The following is a 26,374-nucleotide window of genomic DNA, read 5'->3' as shown; positions in this document are numbered from 1 at the left end:
TTGTTATATTTCCTTTTTCTTTTCTATCCTACTTCCTAACACTTGGGGGGGGGGCATAGTATCACAATACCTAAATAGCAGAAAACAACAAATAGTAATTATAAAGAGAGATTCAAAATTTGAATTAATCATGCATTCTTTTTACAAGTTTTATTGTAAAATAATTTTTATTTTTTTTTATTATGATACAATTCACTTTGCTTGTACCATAAATTGTACCACAAAATAAAAATTATTTAAGAAAAAACTTATCATTTTGACATTGCAAAGTAGTAAAATGTTCTTAAACCAAAGTATTTTAACAAATGAAGCAATTCTAAAAATAAAAAAAATATTATTAGTGCAATTTTCAATTATATTGTAAATGAGTATAAAATAATTTATTTTAAATTTTAAGTTTTCTTTTTTTGTTTAAATTTCAAGAAAAGTATATTGCACAAGCTTAAATTTATATTATATCACTTTTTATATATTTTTTATTTAGGGGGATTGTACCATAATTAAAAAATCTAATAAAACTTGTTTTTTATACTGGACTCTCAGAAATAATGAATAATAAGAACAAATTACTATCAAAGTATGAATAAATTTTTCAAGGAAAATAGAAAGTATGCTGTCTGACATTTTCAAGATGCTTGTGCAAAATAAACACTCCATATACTTTTCAACTTTCATGTATAGTCTTATAATACTTCTCCATTTTAAAATTCTGTCAACTGGCACAAAAGTATTTCCTATTCTAAAAAAATTGTCATTAAATATTTCTATCATAGTTGGGTTCAATCTTTCCCTTTACAAATTAATAAAATTTAATTTGATTAAAATCTGAAAAACGTTTTTATCGTGCTTCCTTGGATACAACCGTTAGGAACAATTTTGTTTTTGTAAAAGAAATTTGGTAAGATTTTCAGTGTACATGTGAAACCAATAAAATTGTCATTCTCTATTTTCCACTTCTTATTTAAGTCTCATGCCCATCTCAGCAGCATGTTCAGAAACAAGATGTGCATCCAACCTCTATGGAAATTTGAGAATGCTTACATCTATGCACCTTGTTTGTTCCTCGTTATTCATATTCTGGTTGGTGCTAGAATTGCTCATCTAATTTAGACCACTCCAGTGCTCCCCATTCCCATCCGTCACAAGTTTTTCCATCAAACATGTAAAGGTCATAGCCAATTCCCTATAGACCATTATTATCAATATATGAACGACTTTTAGAAGATCAATTTGCAGTTGTGAGGTTTTGTAAAGTTGCAATAAAAATGATTATATCAAAGATGCTTCAAAAGCTTCATCGCCATATAATGCTGAGTTTCTAGCAAATGCTATTTTTTAAATCTTAGGTATGACTCGGCTGAAAATTGAACCTTGGTCTCCCATCTCATCAGAAAACACTAACCATTATCCCATATAAGCCTGTGATTGTAAAAAATTAATCACAATATCTAACTTTTTTGTTTGTATTTGAATTTTTATTTGCAAAAAGGACAAATTTGTAAACCCGACACTTTATAAAGCAAAAGTTCATTAAAGCCGACACTTTATAAAGCAAGCGTTCATAAGATGAGGTAACACGTGCATTTTAAAAATAAAAATGGATTTAAAAAGCTGAATTTTTACCTCTTGAAGAAGAACCACATCATAATCATCAGTGCTGAGGGATTCTGCAATGGATTGGATCCTCTCTTTTCGATCTTTACACAATAATGGAATTGGAATGCTCCTAGTGAACAAAATAAAAGCAAGCACTGTAAATAATGACCGTTTTAGATGGCTGAGACTATCAATTTGTGGATGATGTTCATTGATTCACTGCAGAAGAAGAGGTATATTTTAATATTTGTTATGATAGAATAACAACTGAATACTAGCAAATAATAAAATTGACAATTGTCTATGTAACTTGGGTTAAGTTCACCTTCTGCATCCCTGTGTTTACAAAGCCATTTGGCGGAAGTGACATCCGACAAATTTTTTTGCTACGGATGACTACAACTGTATAGAATGTACCTTTTTTTTTCTTTTTTTTTTTTTAGATACAAATATAAAAATAGACGTTTTATTCAAACATCCTTTATTTGAACTCAATGGACTATTTTTATTTTTTTTTTTAAATATTTATGAACTGTCTTTTCCCTATTGAAGTTAGGTACATCTGAATATAACAAATTTGTGGACTATATTTTACCAAGAAAAACCAACGAATTGTCATTTGACGAGGCAGTCAAACTATTAATGGATTTAAAAAGCTATTAATTACTGTCCAAAAAGAAGCCTTTTTCATAAAAGATGGAAATGCATGAATCTTACACGTAAAGAGAGTCAGGACTATACAACATTTGCGTCTATAGTTAATAAGCACTGTGACGATTTCAAATTGTTGTCATTAACGACGGACAATTTCAAATGCTTAATATTCACACAAGGTTTGATAGCCACAAAAGACGCCGATATAAGACGTCGTGCTCTAGATAAATTGGAATTAGAACCTGATTTGGTGCTTCAGAAACTGGCTGAAGATTGTCAGCGGTTCGTGACAATGAAGCAAGATTCCCGAAACATAGAGGAAACAGGTATTGAGCACATTAAAAAAATACGCTTCAAAAATAAAGGACACCCGCCCGCCAGCAATTACCAACGAAGAGGCAACAAGAACCCTTCACAAAATTATCAGGATAGACAAAATCCTAGGACCCCTTGTAGCAAATATGGAGAACCTCATGGGTACAATGCATGTTAGTACCAAAGTACAACATGTGACCAGTACCACATGTGACCTATGCAAGCAAGCAGGGCATAAGGCCTCATATTGCAGAGCAAAAGTAGCAAAAAAGAGCTACGTAAAAACTGCAAAAATGGACCCATCAACAACAGAGAACATAAGGAAATATGTTATGGTGAGAATCAGAAATAAAGAAGTAAAACTGCAGTTCGATTCAGGATCGGATTTATCAATTATAAATTTTCACACGTGAAAGAGAATAGGAAACCCCATGATGACAAAGACGAATAAAGTGGCAAGATCGGTACTGGTGAAAAAATAAATTTTGAGGGTGAGGTAGTTGTTAATGTGTCACTAAAAAGAAGGACAAAAAAGCTAAAAGTTTTCATTCTCAGGAATGCAATGAACTTATTCGGGACCAATTGGATTCAGGAATTTGATTTATGGAACTCGCCAATGAGTGATTTTTGTCACAAAGTCGAAAACCTAATGGCCAAAGCCAACAAACTCAAAAAGAATCTCAAAAAACTTTCCTAAGTGTTTTCTCAGAAAAGCTTGGATGCTGTACAAAAATAAAGGTGAGATTCGAATTGCTGGACAAAGCAAAACCAATATTCAAAAAGCTATGGAGCATACCGTTCGCTTTGAGGGAAAAAATTGAAAAAGAATTGGAAAGACTAGTTAACACTGGGATTTTAACCCCTATTTACTACAGTGAGTGGGCAGCCTCCACCATATATGTGAAAAAAAGTCTAAAGAGATTAGGGTATGTGCAGACTTTTCAACCGGTGCTCAAGAACCATCACTACCCGCTATCAAACCCAGACGAAATATTCGCTAAGTTAAGTTTGGAAAATATTTTTCCAAAATAGACTTAAGCGAGGCGTACCTACAAATACTAGTAGAGGAAGATAGCGCCAAACTTTTGTGTATCTCAATGCACAAAGGACTTTATAAATTCAGTAGATTAGCATTTGGTATAAAAGTAGCACCTACAATTTTCAAACAGGTAATTGATACTTTGCTAAGCGGTTTGGATTTTGCAATAGGCTATCTGGACGATATTCTTATGCGTAGTCAAAATGTTGAACAACATAGAGATCATGTATTTCAAGTATTTGACAGAATAAAAGAATACGGCTTCACATTGAAGGAAGCAAAATACAAATTTTGGGGGGAGCGAATTAAATACCTGGGTCATATCATAGATAAGGACAGGAGGAAACCCGATCCAGACGGGTCCACAGCTATAAAAGACATGCCAGAACCTCATAATGCAGAGTTTTTTATGGCTCGCGGACTATTATCAAACGTTCATGAAGAACATGCATGAATTGCGTGCACCATTGAATGTACTAAATGTATTAAAAAAGGACAAAATATGGGACTGAACGCCTGAGTGCCAGGCAGCGTTTAAGAAATTAAAAGATGTATTAACGTCAGATTTATCCCTGGTTCATTTCAATCCGAAACAAGAGATTATTGTGAGTTCTTATGGGATCGGGGCATGCATTCTACACAAGATGCCTGATGGGTCCACTAAGCAGATCGCCCATGCATCAAAATTTTTACTTCTTGCCGAGAAGAATTACTCCCAAATCAAAAAGGAAGCACTGGGGATCATATTCGGTGTTACAAAATTCCACCGATTTTAACACGGTCGTAAATTTAAATTGCAAACTGACCGTAGGCCGCTTATAACCATCTTTGGCTCTAAAAAAGGTCTGCCAACTTACACAGCCAACAGACCGCAAAGATGGGGGAATTACGATTTCAGTATGAGATTTCTTACATTTGCAGACAGATTGTCGCGATTAATCACAAAATCAAGGGAACCACTAGAAGACACAGTAATAGCGTCACTACAAAGTGAAAAGGACTATACACAAATACTATGTAATACAATCAAGGGACTACCAGTCACTTTGGAAGATATAATAAGGGAGGCTGAAGAAGATAGTTTCATCAAAGAAATGAAACAAAAAATTAAATCGGATAAATCGGCGGTGGAAACTTATTCTATGTGCAATGAGGTACTGTTGTACCGAGAAAGAGTAGTAATCCCATCTACACTACAAAAGAAAATTCTAAATGATTTCCATACGGGGCACCCTGGGGCTACGTGAATGAAGAGCCTCATGAGGTCCTACATTTACTGGAAGAGTATGGACACTGATATAGAAGGCACGGTAAAGTCATGTAAGGGATGTGCATTGGCTGCAAAAGCGTCACCAATACAATTTAGCCTATGGCCTAAAACGGACCACCCATGACAAAGAATACACATAGATTACGCAGGCCAACTGGATGGAAACTTTTATTTAATAGTGGTAGAGTTTTTCAAAATGACCTGAGGTATTTCGATGTAAAAGTCCAACAATGGATTTTACAATCAGTGCTTTTCACAAATTGTTTGCTAGGTTTGGTGTGGTTGATTGTCTAGTGTCAGACAATGGCACACAACTCACTTCAGCAGATTTTAAAAGCTTCTGCGAGGATTTCCAGGTTAACTACATAACAATGCCAAACTATCATCCCTGATCAGACAGTCAGGCAGAGAGGTTTGTAGACACGTTGAAAAGAGCCCTGAACAAGGCTAAAGGAACGCCCTCAGAAAAGGCGTTACAACAGTTTTTACAAGTTTACCGAATTATGCCAAATGAAAGGACTCCATCGAAGATGTTGCCGGCAGAGTAAATGTTTGTGAGGAAAATTAGGCCGGTATTTGAGAAACAGGTGAAACCGCCAAATACTATAGTTCCTAAAAAGAGGTATTTAGCTGGTGAAAAGGTATTTTTCCAGGTACACAAAAATAATAGCACGATGTGGGAACTAGGAAAGGTCCAGAAAAGGATCGGGCGGATGGTCCAAGATTTACGCACTAGAAACATTTAAACCAAATTCAGAAACGTATAACTGATGCTGAAAGACAACCGCCTGCTGAACAAGAAGTGGACCGTATTCATGATATGTTCGACTTGGTAACACCACAAGCAGCCGGACAACACCGGTCCTCCAGGAAAAGGAAAATGAACGACCCGATAGAGATTAACCCCAGGAAAAAGAGCTATATGATCATCCCAGGGGAATGAAAAGCTCGGGAGGAGGGTGTTGTGGAGTACAAATCACCCCTATATGAGTACCAAGTGGAATCAACCAGTCCTATGATTACCACTGGTTTCAGAGACTAAATGTTTAACCGCATGCTACGAACACGTTCCTCTTATACCACTTTAGTGGCTCCAGTATTCTTTGTGATTAATACATATTATATTTTATACACTTTACACTACTTGTGGTTTCTTTCATTTGTAACCCCTAGCACGGGTCTACAACATATATATATTATGAACTGTTTTCCAAACATCAGGTGTTGGTAATTTTTATAAATAATAACGTATAAAAATACAAATTTTATAATAAAAGTTAGGTAAACGTCGATATCAAAATTTTAAAATTAAAGTTAGTTTTATTTAAGATAAAAAACAAAAAACGAGGTGATTTTTTTTCAATTACATTGCAAACTTTATTTGAACTTTTAAATTTTTACATACATAAAAAATAAACTTTATAGATCTTTTATAATAATTTTTTTTTTTTTGATTTATTTAATGAAAACTTGTTTTTTTATATCTGTCATGTCTTTTAATCAAACATCATAAAAACCGTATCCAATACATGATATTCCCCAAATAATTGTCTTTGTTTATTTGCATTTGTTAATAGGGTTATAATTTGGAAATCACTCTCGAAAACTTAAGTCACGTTAGAAAACATCTTGTTACAAAAATCTCATTTCGAAAAATAGATTTTGTATTTTTTATTGTAAATTGGTTTATCATTTTATTGTTGAATAAAATTTCAAAGTGATAAATGGAGAAAAAAAATCTCGAAAAGAAAAAACACTTGTTTTTTTTTGTTTTTTTTTAAGAAAACTAATTTTAATTTTAAAATTTCGATATCAACGTTTACCTAACTTTTATTGTAAAAGTTGTATTTTTATATTTTATTATTTATATAAATTACCAACACCTGATGTTTGGAAAACAGGTTCATAATATATTATAAAAGTTCTATTTTTGTTTGATAAAAAAAAAAAAGTTCATAAACATATTATTCAGGAAAAAACAGTTTATAAAAAAAAAAAACACAAACAGTCCATTGAGTTTAAATAAAGGATGTTTGAATAAAACTATTTTTATATTTGCATCTTAAAAAAAAAAAAAAAAAAAGAAAAAAAGAAAAAAAAAAAGAAAAAAAGAAAAGGTACATTCTATACAGTTGTGGTCATCTGTAGCTAAAAATTTGTTGGACACAACTTCTGCCAAATGGTTTTGTAAACACAGGGATACGGAAGGTGAACTTAACCGTAACTTGTTTAAATTTGAAACCAGTACATTATGTCAAGGGAAGATAAAGACATTGTAAGAAGCTAATCAAGAACAGAAAAATATCAAAAACCTTAGTATTCAATATTATCACCACATATGATGTGTGTGTGTGGGTGGGGGGAGTAATCTTTAAAAAATGAACAGAGAGTTCAATTACAAGTGTAAGAGTTATAATTATTTTATAATAAAACTATACAAATAACAATGTTGATTGTGTTGAGAAAATCAAACACTTTTAATCAAATTTGCAGTGATGTAGCTAAATTTTATGCTCTTCAATAAATTTATTTTCAAAACATTCGTTTTTAATCTAAACCTAACCAAAAGCCTGATTTAGTGTTAATGATAACTACCCTAGCCTGCTAAAACAATCTGGAAATGCAGGATCATTTTATGTTCAATTTATCTATGAAACTGATTTACCACTCTAAATTCTAAAATACTTGTTAGTTATGAAAGTTCAAAAGTACCCAATAATCATCATTTCTGTTTGAACATTAAATTTTCAGAATGTACCCATACCAAAAGAAATATTTGTTTTCAACATGATTACAAAAATAGGTACTTATACATTCTTTGAAGCAGATGTATCTTAGCGTTTTTTGTTTATTTTTGCCAACTGACTGGTAGTAGTTGAAATCTTTTTTTCCTATGCCAGGAAAATTTCCAGTGCTTATGCACTTTTGATACCGGCTATTTTTAAATAGTTTTTTCAAGTTAAATTTAAGTTTCACAATATCTTTCTTTTATTAAATTGTTAGGTGGAAGCACAGGATAGTTACAGAACACCCTCTCCTCTCCATGTTAAAAATAGCTTTTGAAATATATTATTTCAGCATGGTAGCAAAAGTGCCCAAGTACCAAATTTCCTTAGGAAGATGTTTTTTTCCTCAGACTTTTGGCCAGCATCAGACGATGCTAAAGTGGACGGAGAAGAGGAAGCAGATATGTAAGGAAGCGCTTCATTAACCGGGTAGTTTTAAGTGATGCGAGTTAATATGGGGGCCCAAACAGATCGCTGTATGCTGATTCCAACCCACATTCATGCTGGAGGTTTTTATTGCCATCTCGAATGCCCACAGGTATATCAGTTTGATAATGCACGCGATTTTAAGCTGTGATTTTGTGTAGAAGGTTCCAGTCTGGATTGCTGTCTACCATCAACATTTAACATTCTCATACCTCCAGCCATAGCTATCAGTAATGCTCCCTCTTTTTGCTAGGATGCACGGAATTGCATGTAAGAAATGGTAGATTTTGTTTTTTTTTACAATTGACATCCAGATTCTCATCTGTGTGCACACACATGTCAAGTGGAAACTCAGCACGCAGTTTTGTGATTGGCTGATCACCAGGCAGCAGTTAAACCTGAGTTGTCGATGTTGTGTTCCGGGGAAAGCTGAGTCAAATGCTGAGTTATGTCAAAAGATGCATAAGTACCTAAAAATAAATTTTATATATATATATATATATAATATATATATATAAATTTCAACGGCTATAAGAAAGCAGCATACATTGACATTCAAAGAATGTGACCTGGTCAACAAGTATATATGTACATAAACACCTTCATATATAGATGGTGTGTATGCAACTAAATTAAAAAATTGATATATTTGCACATTCATCTAAACTACAAATACAGCACTTGTACAGAATAAACATCCAAAAATTTAACAGTGATTCCTGAGTTTGACCACAGATTTTGCACTTGATGTGCAGACAATAAATTGTAAAGACAAATATTTGGAAAATCTAATCCATTTGCCAGATTTATACTTGTTTTTAGATTATGAACAGCAAACACCTTCTTCTAATTTGGCAAGATGGTCTCCTAATATTTCATGAATATGTCTAATTCCAATTTATTGACCACTATTCTCCATTTATAGTCTTTCTGCATTGTAACTGTACCATCAACTCAACACCAAGTTCATATCGAAATAGACTTCTCACTGTAAAGTAAATGTGTCCTTCCAGTTCATTGCTCAGATATCCACACAAAAAAACAATGGTTGCCCTCATGTCCTCTCTCTATATATATAGTTAGGAAAGTTAACCCCTTGTTACTTCCTGTTCAAGAGCACTTCCTGCTGTCAAGAGCAGATGACTCTTTTACATATACTTGTCCTTCTCCCTGTAAACACGGAATAAATGGCCGTGGTCATCTTTGCACATACCAGAAAACTTGTGTGATTTTCCACATATTTGTGGTGATTATTTTGTGACATAATGGTTGTCTTAATGGTAGGCGACTGACTGGGTGTGTATATCTTCCTGTGGTATCAACTTCCATTTCTTTTTCATCATGCTCACTGGGTGATCCAACATTGATGTCCCATTCAACCTCCATTGTTTCTTCAGGGTTTTTTTTTCCTGTGAGGGCTCATTACAGCATTTCTTGATTACTCCCATCTATTCACACTTGGGTGTCAGCTAGTATATGTTTTGTGGTCTTAATAGTTAGCTCTGTGTGACAATTGCTTTGAGTGTAATAGGTTCATGAGGTACATACTCCAGTTCCTAAAAAATGTAATCACATTCTTGCAACTCAAATGGTGGTCCTCCATTCAAGATTTTTTTTTGGGTGCATCGTAAGTACAGAACCAAGTTCTTAAGATATCACATAGTTTTGACTCCCCAATCTCACTAGAACCACTTCCAACATGCAGTATATATATCAGCATACACCATAAAGTTCCTACATTGTATATTGACAAAAATCCCAGGTCTTTTGGTGACATCAAAGGCTCCCTGGGCTGAGATGGCACAATTATGTTGCAAGTGCGGTACTGGGATCTGGTTTTCTTGATGTTAGAATCCAAACCCGGTTAGAACAATAATTATCTTGCATTTGCCAGCACACCATTTACACCTTGATATGAGGAGTGAAGGAATTCCAATACCTCTGCACAAAGTTGTTGATGTATCAGGATTTTGTTATCTTTAATGATAACTATTTCCAGTCAATAGAATTTTTCATGCATCAGCAAAATATGGTTTCCGTTCTGCTAGATCTACAGAAGGCCATAAACAATCAAGTTCTCTCTAATTATCTCTCCTCTGATCTTGAGCAAGTGGTACAATGGGGAAAGAGGTGGCTGGTTAATTTTAATGCAGCTAAAACCAAGCTACTATCTTTCCATCATCAATGCTCTGATCCCCGTCTGGCATCAATTAAAATGAATGACTCTCGTCTTGGGGACGCTCCATGTTTTGACAGGCTTCGGGATCTGACCTTTACTCCTGATCTAAGATGGAACATGTACATCAAATCTATTGCTAAGGCTGCTGGAAAAATGGTGGAAGTGTTCTACTGCTCTAGTAGATATCTCACTGCTGATGCAATTCTCTACTTGCCAAATATGTTTAAGAATGGAGTACTGTTGCCACATCTGGGCAGGAGCTGCTAGAAGCATTTTATCCTGCCTTGACAGAGTTTAAAATAGACTTTATAGCCTAGAAGGAGATGTCCTTTTCTCTTCCCAGCAACCTCTTTCCCACAGAAGAGATGTTGTGAGCCTAATTCTGCTTTATCATTATTTTCATGGCACGTGCTCATCTGACCTCCAATCTATTGTTCCCCCTTGCCTGACTTTCACGAAAAACACTCATCTAGCTGAAGCCACTATCAATAATTTCCCCTACTCTTTATGTGCCTAAACCTTAACGTACATTCCATGAACAAAGTCTAATGTGAACAAGTTCATAATGTGAGCCATCCCCTTAAGTAATCCAATTCACCAAATTTCAACTACTGACGATTACTACGATATTGTCCCATTGACTATTGTACACTCATTAACCCTTATCCTCGAGTGGCCTTCAGGCCTTGATACGCGAGGACTCCTTTATATAAAAAAAACATGAGATATGGGTAGAATGAGCTCCCAGTGATCACAACTCATGTTCAATTCACTTCCTGTGAGAGTGGCAGAAGCCATTTTGAATGAGATCTCTTAAGGTTTTGCATTCTTCATCTGTGGCTGCCATGGCCACGATTCTTTTCCATGTAATAACTTTAAATTCAGGATCACTTTTGTACATCGATGTGAAGGCAGTTTTGACTACAGTATAAATTATTTGAACATGGCCTTTTGATGGAGTATCTGCTGGGTATAAGAATGCACAATCAGGGACTAAATTAAGTTTTCCAGGATGATATTTCAGTTGGAATCTGAACATCAACGTCTTTTCCTTGAAATTTAACAGGCAAGGTTTTTAATATTTTCTGATTTGAAAATATTTTTATTAATGACAGGTGATCCACTGTTATCAGCAAATTTGGGCATCTAAGCATGAAAATCAGGCAGAATTCTAGCTTGTTAACCAAGGCTAAAGCTTATCCTTACACCGGTTCATATCCCAATTCTGCATCCTTTGTAACATGGGATCCAGCCAGAATGAGCTCCCAGTGATCACAACTCATGTTCAATTCACTTCTGCAGTGTTTCTGAAATCTATCACCAGTCCTGTTGAAAGTTTTGATACCTTTCTCAACCCTCTTCACTATTACTCTGTGATTCTTGGAATAGGCGTTCAAGTGTTCCAGCCCAACAGAACTTTCTGTTCTTTGTCCTCTCAGAAGGGGCCATAACTTCTGCTTGTGAAAAGGCATACTACACCGGATTCACCAGATTCAAGCAAGACCTAACCCCAGTGATATTTAAGGGGGTAGGGAAATGAAAGATGGCTTCTGTGCTTTTAATACTGTTTGCAGTAACCAGAAATCCTGCAAACTCCACCTCCATATTGGTAAAGTGAAAGTTGCCTGAATTAAATACAATCTTCTTGTTTCTATCGTGATGGATGTAGTCAATTGTGTGCCAGAATGATGACTCTATTGAGTTGTCTCATAGGAGGCTATTACCTATGCATCAGGGTTAATGAGCTATATCAACAGTGATATCAAATTGATGCATGTATCAATCCCTGATCCATGGAATCCTTAAAGTGCTCAACAATACCTATATCGGCCCCACTCTGTAATGAATAGAGTAATGTCCCGAGTGGCTTGGGAAATCCATTCCATGCGTCCAGTACCATTTTTTCTGGTGAGTGCTGGTATCACCGAAACCTAATCAGGTTTCGATGATATGGAAATAAGATGTGATGTGTTTCTCTCATAGTGACATCATTCAGCTTCTGTAGATCCACCATGTGTTTTGGAAATCCATCCTTTTTTAGTGTGACCATCATCCTTGAACACCAACTAGTAGGTGTGCCTACCAGTACCAGTTCTATTATCCCCAGTGTGACGTCTCTATGTCCTGTTTTACCTTTTTCTTGATAAGGAACAGGTATTGTTGTATGAATTGTTGTTGGTGTTAAGCTTGGAGTGAATTTTATCTCTAAGGGTTTAATTTTCCATTAGCGATTGTTTCAGTTCATGTCTCTTGGCTACTGTTTGCTTGAACAAATAGTCTCTGGTTTCTTCAAGACAGACTTCTGTGCGGGCATCCATATGGAGCTAATTCCTTCATGTTCCTGAAGGAGCTATTCCACAATAGTGAGGTCAGAAAATTAGAAGGCAATTAGTTCAGCTCCTTCAGGGCTGTTTGTGATAAATAAAGCCAAGAGATGTTTTCTGATACATACATGGCCTGTCATGTTTCCTTTCCTCTATGTGCAGAAACAAGGCATGTGTAAATGGCTGTGAATTATGCCCTGTATCCAAAGGGTTGCTGACATGAAGTTTCTGAAAGGAGTTTCTGAATTTTGAGCCCAATCCAACACATCTGTGCCCCTGTGTCTGCAATGAGTGCACTGGCTTACCATTTTTTTGGTATATGTCTGAATTTTGTTACAGTCAACTCGATTGTCACTTGGGTGGATAGCTTTGGAGTGCACACTTGAAATTGCTTCCCACTAAAGTTTAGTCACATTTGCTGTGCCTTGTTGTGTTTGTGAGTAGAAAAATTATCTGGAGTGCTGTTAGTGAATATAAATAACCCCCGACTTGAGAATATACTTTGCTTGTGGCTTCCGTTCTGGACCCCTCAAATTTCAAGTGCCTCACTATTCCACAAAAATGGCACTTGTCTACCTGCTAGACAATCCTTTTGACTGAATAATGTCTTCCAGCATCCGTTGAAATATTTGGTGTATCGTGGAGTTGAAGGAACCTTGGTCTCCTGGTTGTGCTATTCTTGGTTTGACCTCTGTACAGATATTACAAGAGGGTAAAGTGGGGAGTTGACTTGTCTGTTGCAGACCAACTGTAAAAACTTCTGCTTCAAATTAGTAAAGCAAAGCCATGTCTGCAAGTACACTCGGTGTTTCTTAATCCAGTTACTATCTGCCTCCATGACCTCTCTAGATGTAGCTATCATGAGACATCGCCCCTTAATAGTTCCTATTCAGGGGAAATAACACTACTGGCATTTCCTGTTGTCAAGAGCAGATGACTCTTTTACTTATACACTCATCTTCCAAAACTGTGTGAACTCAAAATATTTTCACACCAATAAAAATCGTTTCAAACCCAAAAAGTAATGTTGGTGAAAAATCTAACACGTCAATGTGAAAAAAGTAACATGTTGATGTGAAAAAAAAATAACATGTTAATGTGAAAAAAGTAACATGTTGATATGAAAAAAAAATAACATGTTGATGTGAAAAAAAATAACATGTTAATGTGAAAAATAGTAACATGTTAATAAATTTTACATGTTGATGTAAAAAATTTTACATGTTAATGTAAAAAATTTTACATGTTGATGTGAAAAATTTTACATGTTGATGTGAAAAAAAATAACATGTTAATGTGAAAAATAGTAACATGTTAATAAATTTTACATGTTGATGTAAAAAATTTTACATGTTAATGTAAAAAATTTTACATGTTGATGTGAAAAATTTTACATGTTGATGTGAAACATTTTACATGTTAATGTAAAAAATTTTACATGTTGATGTGAAAAATGTTACATATTGATGTGAAAAATGTTACATATTGACGTGAAAAATTTTACATGTTGACGTGAAAAATTTTACATGTTGACGTGAAAAATTTTACATGTTGACGTGAAAAATTTTACATGTTAATGTAAAAAATTTTACATATTGATGTGAAAAATTTTACATGTTGATGTGAAAAATTTTACATGTTGATGTGAAAAATTTTACATGTTAATGTGAAAAATTTTACATGTTAATGTAAAAAATTTTACATATTGACGTGAAAAATTTTACATGTTGACGTGAAAAATTTTACATGTTAATGTGAAAAATTTTACATGTTAATGTAAAAAATTTTACATATTGATGTGAAAAATTTTACATGTTAATGTAAAAAATTTTACATATTGATGTGAAAAATTTTACATGTTGATGTGAAAAATTTTACATGTTGATGTGAAAAATTTTACATGTTAATGTGAAAAATTTTACATGTTAATGTAAAAAATTTTACATATTGACGTGAAAAATTTTACATGTTGACGTGAAAAATTTTACATGTTGACGTGAAAAATTTTACATGTTGACGTGAAAAATTTTACATGTTAATGTAAAAAATTTTACATATTGATGTGAAAAATTTTACATGTTGATGTGAAAAATTTTACATGTTGATGTGAAAAATTTTACATGTTAATGTGAAAAATTTTACATGTTAATGTAAAAAATTTTACATATTGATGTGAAAAATGTTACATATTGATGTGAAAAATGTTACATATTGACGTGAAAAATTTTACATGTTGACGTGAAAAATTTTACATGTTGACGTGAAAAATTTTACATGTTGATGTAAAAAATTTTACATGTTGATGTGAAAAATTTTACATGTTAATGTAAAAACTTTTACATGTTGATGTGAAAAATGTTACATATTGACGTGAAAAATGTTACATATTGACGTGAAAAATTTTACATGTTGACGTGAAAAATTTTACATGTTAATGTAAAAAATTTTACATGTTGATGTAAAAAATTTTACATGTTGATGTGAAAAATTTTACATGTTAATGTAAAAAAATTTTACATGTTGATGTAAAAGATTTTACATGTTAATGTGAAAAATTTTACATGTTAATGTAAAAAATTTTACATGTTAATGTAAAAAATTTTACATGTTGATGTAAAAAATTTTACATGTTGATGTGAAAAATTTTACATGTTAATGTAAAAAATTTTACATGTTAATGTAAAAAATTTTACATGTTGATGTGAAAAATTTTACATGTTCATGTAAAAAATTTTACATGTTGATGTAAAAAATTTTACATGTTGATGTGAAAAATTTTACATGTTAATGTAAAAAATTTTACATGTTAATGTAAAAAATTTTACATGTTGATGTGAAAAATTTTACATGTTGATGTGAAAAATTTTACATGTTGATGTGAAAAATTTTACATGTTAATGTAAAAAATTTTACATGTTAATGTAAAAAATTTTACATGTTAATGTAAAAAATTTTACATGTTGATGTAAAAAATTTTACATATTGATGTGAAAAATGTTACATATTGATGTGAAAAATGTTACATATTGACGTGAAAAATGTAACATGTTGATGTGAAAAATGTAACATGTTGATGTGAAAATTGTAAGCTTATGCAAAGTTAGAAATTCTTATAAGACCTGGTCAACAAAATAATTTCTCTCCAAAAATTATCAAACCAGCATATTTATTCTCTCTTTTAGTTCAGGGGTGGCAAGCAGAAAGGACTCAATGACTCACATACAAACTTTCTTGGTCTTGAGCCAACATTCTTGATCAACAAACATGAGATGAGCATTTTGCAAACCGGCTTTTACTGTAAATGGCTTACTGTAAATGGCTACTCAGGTTCGACCAGAACCTGATGTAAACCGCTGGAATATGCCAATCAAATCATAAAACTATTATATATTGAAAAATAATAAAATAATAAAAAAAACAATACACTGTAAATTTTAAAAAATCTTTCAAGAAAAACTTTCAAACATTTTTTTCAAGACAATTTTTTAAAAGTTTTAAGAAGCATACTTTTTTTAAAGTTTTAAAATAGAATTTTAAAAAAATTTTGTAATAAATAGCAAAAAACATTTTAAAAATAGAACATCTTCTTGGTAAATTTTTTGTAATATTTTGGTAATAAATAGCAATTTTAAAAAAATTTAATGGAAATTTTTTTTTATTTGTTTTGTTTTTTTTTAGTTTTTTTTTTCAAGATTTTTTGTGTGTGGGGGAAGAACAATGGTTTCTTTTGCTTATTCATTTTTTCTTTGGGGAGGAATCTGTTAGGAGACTAGGATATTCTCTTAGGAATATTTTCAGTCGACTGTAGGGTAGCATATGATGGCAAAGATGGATGAGAAGAGCTAAAGGAAATCGAAGGAAGCTTCCCAACTGGATAACATTCAGTAATGTAGTTTATGATAGAAACAAATGAATTATTTCCAAATTTTTGTTTTCACATAAACTCCAATAGCTATTGAGAAACTCCTGAATGGTTCACACTTTTTTTTTTTTTTTGCATTGTTTTGCCTCTTTTCACATCCTATCCATATGATTTGTAGTAACTTTCATTTCAAGATCTATGAAATGCATACTGTGGCTCATCGTTAGATGGTGAAATCCTTCTCCTCCCACTTTGCTTTCCTACAGTCTGATACTATCATGTTCCCTAGCAGAATTTTTTTTTTTTATTATAGAAAGGAGGATTTCGTAGTGACCAAGAAAACCTCCTTCTTGGTGGGATCATATCCACTGAAGACTCAGAACAGTTAATGTGAAAGATTTTACAACGCTATGTTTCCATTTGTTAAGGACAGACTCATCAATCTCCACCATATGCCCTGGGCCTCTGATTTGCCAGAGGTTCCTAAGGAAATAAACCTAGCAAATGTCTCTCAAGTTCCTTCAATCAGCAATGGTATGTTCAGAGCCCACCGTACATTCTCTCATACTTTTGGGGGTGGCCATGTTTGTGCCTATGGGTAGATGATTATTATTTCAGAGATTTTCATTTGGGATTATTTAAAGAAGGTCCCACTATGCAAGGAGGTCCACTTTCAGAATTATGCACTTGTGTACCTCCAACCAAAACCATTGCTGAGAAAGGCTTGGTTTTATACAATTAAATTCTGGCCACATGTCTTGCACATCATTTCAGATGCTATTAATTTTTTTTTTTTGACAATACTCTATGACATGCTCTGATGTCTCTAGTAACTTGTCCAACATGGTTAAATTCATTGTCATGTGTTGCTCCGTGATTCAAAATTAATGATTTTAAATTAACAACTAAATATTTTTTCTTTCCAAAATTTATCCAAGGTCATTTGCTTATTATTAGTGGTGGGACGATTAATTGGAATCGGAAGAATTGTGTATTTTGAGGGGAATTGGAATCGCATCATTAAAAAATACCTTAGATTTATGATTCTTTCATTATGATTCTCTTATATTTTTAAGTTGAACTGTTTGTTTGAAGTGAGATTAATGCTGTCAAAAGTTTATGATAAAAACGTCATAGAACTTTTCATAACATATTTAATATGATGTACAAGAATTTTATTAACTACTTTAAAGGTAATCTTTATTTATCTTAATGAGTTTTCTTATTCTGTTGCATACATAGGCGCTGTTTGGCTGTTTCAAAACTTCGAAGCCCATGATTAGTTACCTGTTTGTACTGTTGCGAAACTTTAGGAGCCACGAGGTAACATTGTTTTCATTTGTGAGCAAAGTTTATGTATAAAACAGCCTAACTACGTCAAGTCCATGAAAAAGTTGATGAACATTTAACCCTTAAAGAAAAAAGATTTTATAGTGCTCTCATTGCGATAAATCATGTTAAAAATCAGTGGTTTTTCCAACTGGTGACTAAAAAAAAAGGGGAGGCACTTATCTTTTGGCAAGTTTTTTGGGTTTTTTTTTACCGACATTTTTCCATTAGTAAATGAATGAAAAATCTCATTAGCAAATGAAAATGTCTTTTCAACCTTTATATTTTAAAAAAATAAAACAAGCAAAGTCAAATTATTTAAACAATAAAAGGTTTAATAAGAACAATATATGTACTTTCTGTTTTCTGAACGAAGGCTGTTTCAGGAAATATTTCTAAAACTAAAGTGAAACTGATCACGTGGTATCAGTTCGCAAAACTTTAACAGTCGGTCGGCTTTTTTGAAGTATCCAAAAACAAAAACATAGAACTACATATGCTGACTGACGTTTCCGCTTAAGGTCTTTTGAAAACTACAAAAGAAAACAATCATTTTGCTATCTGTTAAATAAAGTGAATTTAATTTTTTTTCTTTTAGAAATTTACATTTCATTAAAATAATTCTGCAAATAAAGAAATTAAACATTTCTTTTGGAACTTCTTTGCACAAAAATAAAATGTGAAAAATTTATTAAAAAGGAAAAAAGTTTAAAAAAAAAAAAAAATCCTTTCAACTCTAACTTTGCAAACTAACTAGTCACTCAGAGCTGTCCAACTAAAGGACTGTAGGGGCTTGGTTGACATTCACCGATGCCTGATATCACATTCGTGATGAGAACATAGGTAAATGTTTCCCAACCTCTAACAAAAAATAAAAATAAAAAGGTTGTCAGAAACAGCATTAAGGCAGAGGCGATTTAGAAAGTTCAATAAATTACTTTTCTTTAACAATAGAAAAACAATTATCAAAAATTCGCTTTTTTATATAGAAATAAAGAGGTAAATTAAGACATTAAATAATTATATAATAAAAATAAATATAGAAATAAACCAATTTATTTAGATTTAAAAAATAACATTATTATTGTTAAAAATATTTTTTAAAAAGTCAAATAAATAAATAGGAATAATTTGAGACGATTGAATATAAAAGGCTAAAAATTTAATCAAAGATTTATTTTTATTTTTTTTTTTTTTTTTACATAGGCATAATCACTTATCAAGAGCCAAACACGAATCAAGGATAAGTGTACAGTAGTCAATCGGACAATATAGTAATCGTTAGTAATGGAAATTCAGTAAATTTATTAATTTATATGGAACAGCTCATCAAGAACTTTTTACGTTGGACTTGAAGTCAGCTGGAAAGCAGGAAAATGGAAGACAATTCTACAGACGTGCAGTTCTAAGAAAGAAGCTTTGCTCATGGAATCTATGTTTAGGTTTATGCACAGATAAAGAGTGGGGGGAATTATTGATAGTGTTTTCAGGTAGATGAGTGTTTCTTGTGAAAGTTTGGTGAGGGGGGACAATAGATTGAAGCTCAGTCGAACACTTGCCATGAAAATAACGATAAAACAGAGACAAACTCGCAACATCTCTTCTGTGAGATAGAGGTTGCAGGGAAGAGAAAAGGACATCTCCTACGGGGCTATGAAATCTATTTTGAACTCTATCAAGGTAGGATAAGTCCTTTCTGGCAGCTCTTGCCCAGATGTGGCAACAGTACTCCATTCTTGAATATACCTGGCTCTTATATAGATAGAGAATTGCATCAGCAGTGAGATATCTACTGGATCGATAAAAGGATCCCACCATTTTTCCAGCAACCTTAGTAACAGATTTAATGTACGTGCTCCATTTAAGATCAGGAGTAAAGGTCAAGCCCAGAAGCTTGTCAAAACATAAGGCCTCCCCAAGACGAGAGCCATTCATTTCAATTGATGCCAGATGGGAATCAGAATGTTGATGATGTAAAGATAGAAGCTTAGTTTTAGATGCATTAAATGTAAGTAGCCACTCCTTTCCCTATTGTGCTCAAGATCAGAGGAGAGAATCAGAGAGAACTTGGCCGTTTACAGTCATAGATGGTAGTGTCATCAGCATAAATGTCTACGAATGATGTAAGGATGTGATTTGGAAGATTATTAATGTAGATCAGGAAAAGAGTTGAGCCCAGGATGGACCCCTGAGGGACTGCAGCATTAATTCTATGAGGTTCTGATTTTTGCCCATCAACTACTCTTACGAGAAATGATTTAATAATTGAGAAGACATTTTCAGCTATACCGTAGCTGGAGATCTTTTGAAGTAAACCTTTATGCCATACTCTATCAAAGGCCTTTGACATGTAGAAAAGGTTGCCTCCATCGAGAGATTCACTAATCCTATGAAATATAAGTGTAAGCACATCTGCTGTAGATCTAGCAGAACGGAAACCATATTGTGTGTCACTAAGAAGGTTATTTTTGCTGAGATGGTTGATTACTTCTCTATTTAATACAGATTCCAGCAACTTATGCATGACGCACAGAAGACTTATTGGCCTGTACTGAGAGGGGGATGAACGATCACCTGAATTCTTAAATACAGGGCATACTGATGAGATTTTCCAGAGTGATGGGAAGCAATTCTCCTTAAGACAACGTTTAAACAGTTTTGTAAGGATGGGCGCTAGTTTCTGGTTGAAGTTTTTTGAGTACTATAATTGGAATACCGTCAGGGCCAGTTGCTTTACTGGAATCAAGGTTTTTGATTAGCATGGCAACATCACGTACAGATATGTGTATATCACATAGTGTGTTTTCTGATACAGGAGGAAATATTGGGGGTTATTTTTAAATTTCATTTAGAAATAAGAATATTCTAGAAAGTGGAATAAAAATCAGTTAGAGATTGAAGCTGCAAAAAAAAAAAAAATGTTAAAGTTATCAAAGATAAAGAGAAAATAATAAAAAAGATGAATATCAAAAGATAAACAAAACATGTTATTCCCCTTGAAATTTAATGTTATTGTATTTTTGTTGAATTAATCGTGACTGACTTTTTCTTTATATTTTTTAATATATCAAATAACTCCTGAAATTGATTGTTATTAATTTCATGGTGCATGTTTAATTCATGGTTAAAATATTTGTTTTGACCTTTATAGTCATTGAAAGAAATTTTACGAAAAAAATCAAATCTTTTGAAATTCCCTTAATTGTATTTCCACTTTTTCGCTGTACCAAATTGTTTTGCTGCACAAAAACTTTTGATTATATAATGATATATTTCAAAACAACAATTCCACGGCAATTGGAATTGTACTTGGTATCGGAATCGTTAATCAACATTTTACTGGAATCGGAATTGAAAAAAAATTTAGGCATCGTCCCACCAACACTCATTATGTGGCTACTTATTGGCTAATCGTATTCATTGTCGCTTTCTGATTGGCTGATCAACTTGACCAGCACTCAGCATATTCTGATAGTTTGCATAAGTTTCCAGACCAGCCCGACCAGACATTTACGAGAATCCAGTTTGCAAAATGCAATAGTACCCAGAAACAAATAGTTACAGCTTTACAAGCATATACATAAACAATGTCACACTTCCAAATACTCACATAAGTATAGTACTTACATATTATGCGTTGAACATTTCAACTGGTAACTATTAACCCAACTTTCTTCACCAAACAAATGTTTGTATAAATGACTGAAAATAATTTTTATATTCTTATCTCTTGTATAAAATGTTTTGTTATACAATTTCGTTTTTTTTTTTTTTTTTCAAAGTTTTATTTACAAAGCACTTGCTACCTGGTGACCCTTCTATTCTTTCAATTTCATTCATTTTCATTTTTTATGCATGTTCTATGTATATCCTTCCATTTTCTAAACTAACTTTTATACCCAAATTAAATTAAATGTTGGTGTGATTCTTGGCTAAAATCAAAGACGCTATCATCATCTAAAATGACCTCTATCACAAGGGTTACAGTAGGAATATATGTCAAGATTTGAGAATTGTTGTAAGTACTGGATTTTTATTTATTTCTATGCACTATCTCTATATAAATAAAATGAACTCATTTTTTCCCGTCTAATTTTGACATTAATAGGATTAAAAATCAAGATATTTCATGCAAATATAATATGCACAAACGGCAGAACAATATCTGAGGTGTGTTATAGGCTTATTATTTCTCAAATTCCTCGATAATCTTAGATTTCTATACTTTTTCTGCTGAGAAGTCACGGCCAAAATCAGTTAAGATCAATGGAAGTGGTAAAATATTTTCTCTCTAATAAATTCCTCCTCCCCTGCCACCACTTAACACCGTTTGGGGATCGTTCACAAGGAACAGTTGAGAAGAGAACACCGGTTTGGCTTCGTAGTTCTTTCATGTGAAGTTATTTAAAATCACTAAACTAAGCTGCAGTGCTCTGTGGCGTAGTGGTTAGCGTGCTGGACAATTCACATTATATTTTCACGTTCGCGCCGACCTACCGTAGTCGTTTTTTTTTTTGTTTTTTTTTCCTAAACAACTGGAATGGACTTTTCTTGGTGGCCAAACTGTTAAGGTTGCAGATGTTTTTGGTTTTTTTTTTTTCACACTTTATTTTCCTACTTTTACTCATGACTCCGGGTTTGATCCTTCCTACTTACCTACCATAACATTTTTTAAAACTCCCCCCCCCCCGTCCCGGAAACAAACACTCGGGCAACGCCAGGTACCCCCGCTAGTATATTTAATAAACTTAAAATGTTGGTTGGTTATTTTTGTTTTACAGCATATCAACCTTTTTCAGGTTATTTAATGCCGAATCTGGTGATTTTGAGGAACGATTTTTAATGGAGTATATTTGTTTTTTTAAGTTGGATTCTATTTAACCCATAGTTGGGACCCTAACAGGTACTACCACTCCGGGTCAGAGTGGACCTGAGAGCAATGGCAATTAAAGGGTGGCTCCACACTCCCCAAGGCCCGCAAGGTGGGGCATCACCATCGAATATAGTTTTAGGTCATATACAGGACCATTGTATAAAGGGTTCTTTTTAAAAATTTTTATAAAGGCCAATTTTTTTAAGATATGAGAGTATGGTGTGGGGATTGTTTTTATCAAATAACTCTTTAATATTGTTTTCTTTGTAGAATCGATTTCTTACTGTTACAAAATCAGTACATTCAATTAATGTGTTTGATTGTGAGTGGTGTTTGACAAGGTATACAGATGGGTTGGCTTTCTTTTTTTTAGGAGATATGAGTGGGTTAAGTGGGTATACCTATTTTTATTCTTGTTAGTTTGACTTCTTTTCTGTTTAGTTTCGTATTTTGTTCTTTTTTGATTTTTGGCATGATTTCGTGAAGTTTGTTGTTAGGGTGTTCATTCCAGTAGGTTTGCCATTTCTCTGTTGTATATGCGTTGATACGTCTTTTTAGATCTATGTATGGAATTTTAAAATTTGCATCGATTGGGAGATTTAAGGCGTTTTTTTGCTGCAGAATCTGCTAATTCATTACCTTTAATACCAGAATGGCTCGGTAAATATTTTATTTCTATTCACTATATATTTAATAAACTTAAAATGTAAATATTCAATAAACTTAAAAGTAAATACATATTTAAGATGGAGCATATATGATCTGATAACTCATTCATTCAAGTCAAGGTCTAATGTGCCAGAAAAAGATAGAAAACTAAAATCACAATCAATTAAAACTAAAAACTTCTAATATCTAAAATTAAATTCATATTTCAATAAAATTAAAATAACATGGTAAGATAGAAAGTTTGCGATGGTTTCAGATGTTGAAATCAGCAATTGACAAATATTTACCAAAAACCAGCTTCCCAATTTTATTTTAGATCGGATATTTTTTCTGTTTTTTTTTTTTTTTTTTTTCGCTTAATAATTTGCTTTCAACAATTTTTTAAATCATTAACACATAAGAAAATCAAACTGGTTTCTATAATTGGAAAAACTCTTTGGTTAAAAATCAAAATGTGATGCAGAAGAATAGACAACACGAAAACCACAGCAAACAATATCAGAGAAAAAATTATTTTATTTTTATAAAAAAAAGTATGAAGAAATCAATAAATATTTCATGAAGTAGTATATTTTTTATAATACTAAAAACAAATTCAAAACAATGAAACCGTAACATTTTATTATTTCATGGATAAAATAATTAAGTATAATGCAAATTTTTTACCCGACAGTTTGCTGCTGACTTTGATTCACCAAATAATCTTGTTTTTACTTTTGAGCAGACATGGTCCCTGCTAATTAATGATTAGTACAAAATCTTTATCATAATCAGTAATGAAGCATATTGACTCATTTGATTGTTTTGTGACACTTCAACAGGAAATAGAAGGTGGTAGCCGATTTGCTATCCCCATTAAAAAAAGTTCTTGTTTGTTTTATTTCAATAGTTTTTAAATATAATAAATAAGAATATCTGTAAACTGTTTTTTTAAATAAATATATTTATTTTATGAATGAGCCCCTTTTGTAGTGTTTGTCATTGTGCTGAGGGAGATTACTCCATTTTACTAAGAGATTCATTCATGTTTTCATATGAGAATTTAGGACGCTAAAACAATGCAACTTCAAATAATAAAAAATATCTTTGAATATTCCTTTTTGCCTTCTCAGCAAAAATGTAAGCTTTAGCACTACAAGAGAAAAGAAGGCAAATGCAACAATAATTGCAGAGGAATCGTAATTTTTATTAAACAAAACATTAAAGGAATTGTAAGAAAAAGACAACTACGTTTTCTTCAAACAAAAAATAAATTTTTTTCAACGACTTTATGTAATGCAACAAAGTTTATAACATTAATAACAAAAAATGTAAAAATTACAAAACAGAAGGAAAATGTGGGGTTTGTTTTACAATAATCAGACTATGAAAAAAATGGTAAAAAAATAAATATATAACAAACAAATGTTATCAAAGGCAAAGTAAGTTACTTTTCTACCTAGTTGGATAGGTTTTTGTGTTTTTATTTACTTTAAAACGTTTATTCAATTCGAAAAACAATAATAAAACATTTTTAAAAAAGAAAATACAAAAAAGAGTGAACAACAGTAAAACTTGAAAAAAAAAGAAAAGAGACACAAAATGCCATTCGACTGACAAAAAAAAAACAAAAAAAAACGAAAGACAGAAAGAAAAAGCTTTCCCAATTCAAAGAAAAAAAAGGTTACTGAAATAGGAACCAGTACAGTAAGTTATGAAAAATCTATTTTACCTAACAGAAAAAGGAAACATTTTTCCACATGGAAAAACTTTAAAAAGTTTTTTTCTTTCTTCCTAGCTGAAAACATGCATATGTCAGACATATTCAATGTTGCAAGAAAGTGGTGCAATTTAAGCAAAATGTATTTAAAAAAGTTTTCGTGAACAAGAAAGATTTTAAAATACTTCAAAAGACACATTTTTGAATTAAGCATTTTTAAAGCCATATTTCATCTCTTAGATATTGAGGCGCCATTGACTTTCCCCACCTTCATTATTCAAGAGAATGACAATTTTCTTCCCTGTGTCAACAAGTTGTCACTTGAAGAAACTGCTAAAAGAACTCCATTCCTCTTAAAAAAAAAAAAACTTTTTTCACAAATGGTTTTTTCAGGGCTTTAACTTTCTTACAAAGGGGTTACCACATATAAAAGCCCAGTGGCCACTCGAGGATAAGATTAATGTGTGTATTGTAGTCATTTGGTCAGTTGTATAATAATCGTTTGTAGTCGCAATTTGGTATAATTAGATTATTTACGAGAACGATTCAATAAGAACTTGTTTATGTTGGACTTGAAGACAACAATATTGTAGTCAGCTGAAAAGTAGACCAGTGAAACATTTCCTGTGGCAGTTCTAGGAAAGAAGCTTTATTCAGGTAATCCATGTTTAGGTTTAGGCACCGATAGAGAGTGGGAGAATTTATTGATAGTGATTTGAGCTAGACAAGAGTTTTTTGTGAAAGACTGGCGAGGAGGGAGGGAATCATAGATTGGAGCTCAGTCGAACACTGGTGATCGAAATAGCGATAGAGTAGAGACGCCTACAAAGTCTTTTCTGTAGGAAAGAGGTTGCAGAGAAGAGAAAGGGGTATCACCTACTAGATTATGAAGTCTGTTTTGAACTCTCTCAAGGCATGATAGGGTGTTTCGAGCAACTCCTGCCCAGATGTAGCAACAGTACTCCATCCTTGGACGTACTTGGCTCTTATACAAGTAGAGAATTGCATCAGCAGCGAGATATCTACTGGAGCAGTAGAATGAGCCAACTATTTTTACAGTAACCTTGGCAACGGATTTGATGTATGTGCTCCATTTCAGATTAGGAGTGAAGATCAGACCCAGAAGCTAAGCATTACAAGTGTATGCTGTATTTTCGTGGACATCGGCAATATTACATACCTAATGTGCTTCAACAAGTCATATCTTTTTTATTTGTGAGTCAATTTTTTAAAGAATTACATTGATGGAAAGAGAATAGAATAAGCTTTCCTATTATATTTCTTTTATGCGTTCAATGTTTTTATGCTCTATGTTAAAAATGAAAAAACGGTAAAAAATGACGACAGCAAAAA

At 32.7% G+C, this 26,374-nt stretch overlaps 1 protein-coding gene across 2 annotated transcripts in view; it reads right to left on the bottom strand.

Annotated features, from left to right (window-relative positions):
• LOC145249666 (putative neutral sphingomyelinase) overlaps window positions 1–26,374 on the bottom strand; it is a 210,959-nt gene that overhangs the window by 165,596 nt on the left and 18,989 nt on the right. The window contains exon 2 of one of the 2 annotated variants that reach the window (XM_080111450.1): window positions 1,624–1,726. The exons of the other annotated variant lie outside the window; for it this stretch is intronic. Coding sequence (XP_079967576.1) covers window positions 1,624–1,726 — 103 coding nt within the window. The remainder of the gene's footprint in view (window positions 1–1,623; window positions 1,727–26,374) is intronic. 2 annotated transcript variants of the gene reach the window in all.

The sequence above is a fragment of the Euprymna scolopes genome, chromosome 28 (assembly GCF_053919585.1).
Source record: "Euprymna scolopes isolate OS-2025 chromosome 28, ASM5391958v1, whole genome shotgun sequence".
Classification (NCBI taxonomy): Eukaryota; Metazoa; Mollusca; class Cephalopoda; order Sepiida; family Sepiolidae; genus Euprymna; species Euprymna scolopes.
This window is presented reverse-complemented; position numbering and strand designations above follow the sequence as displayed.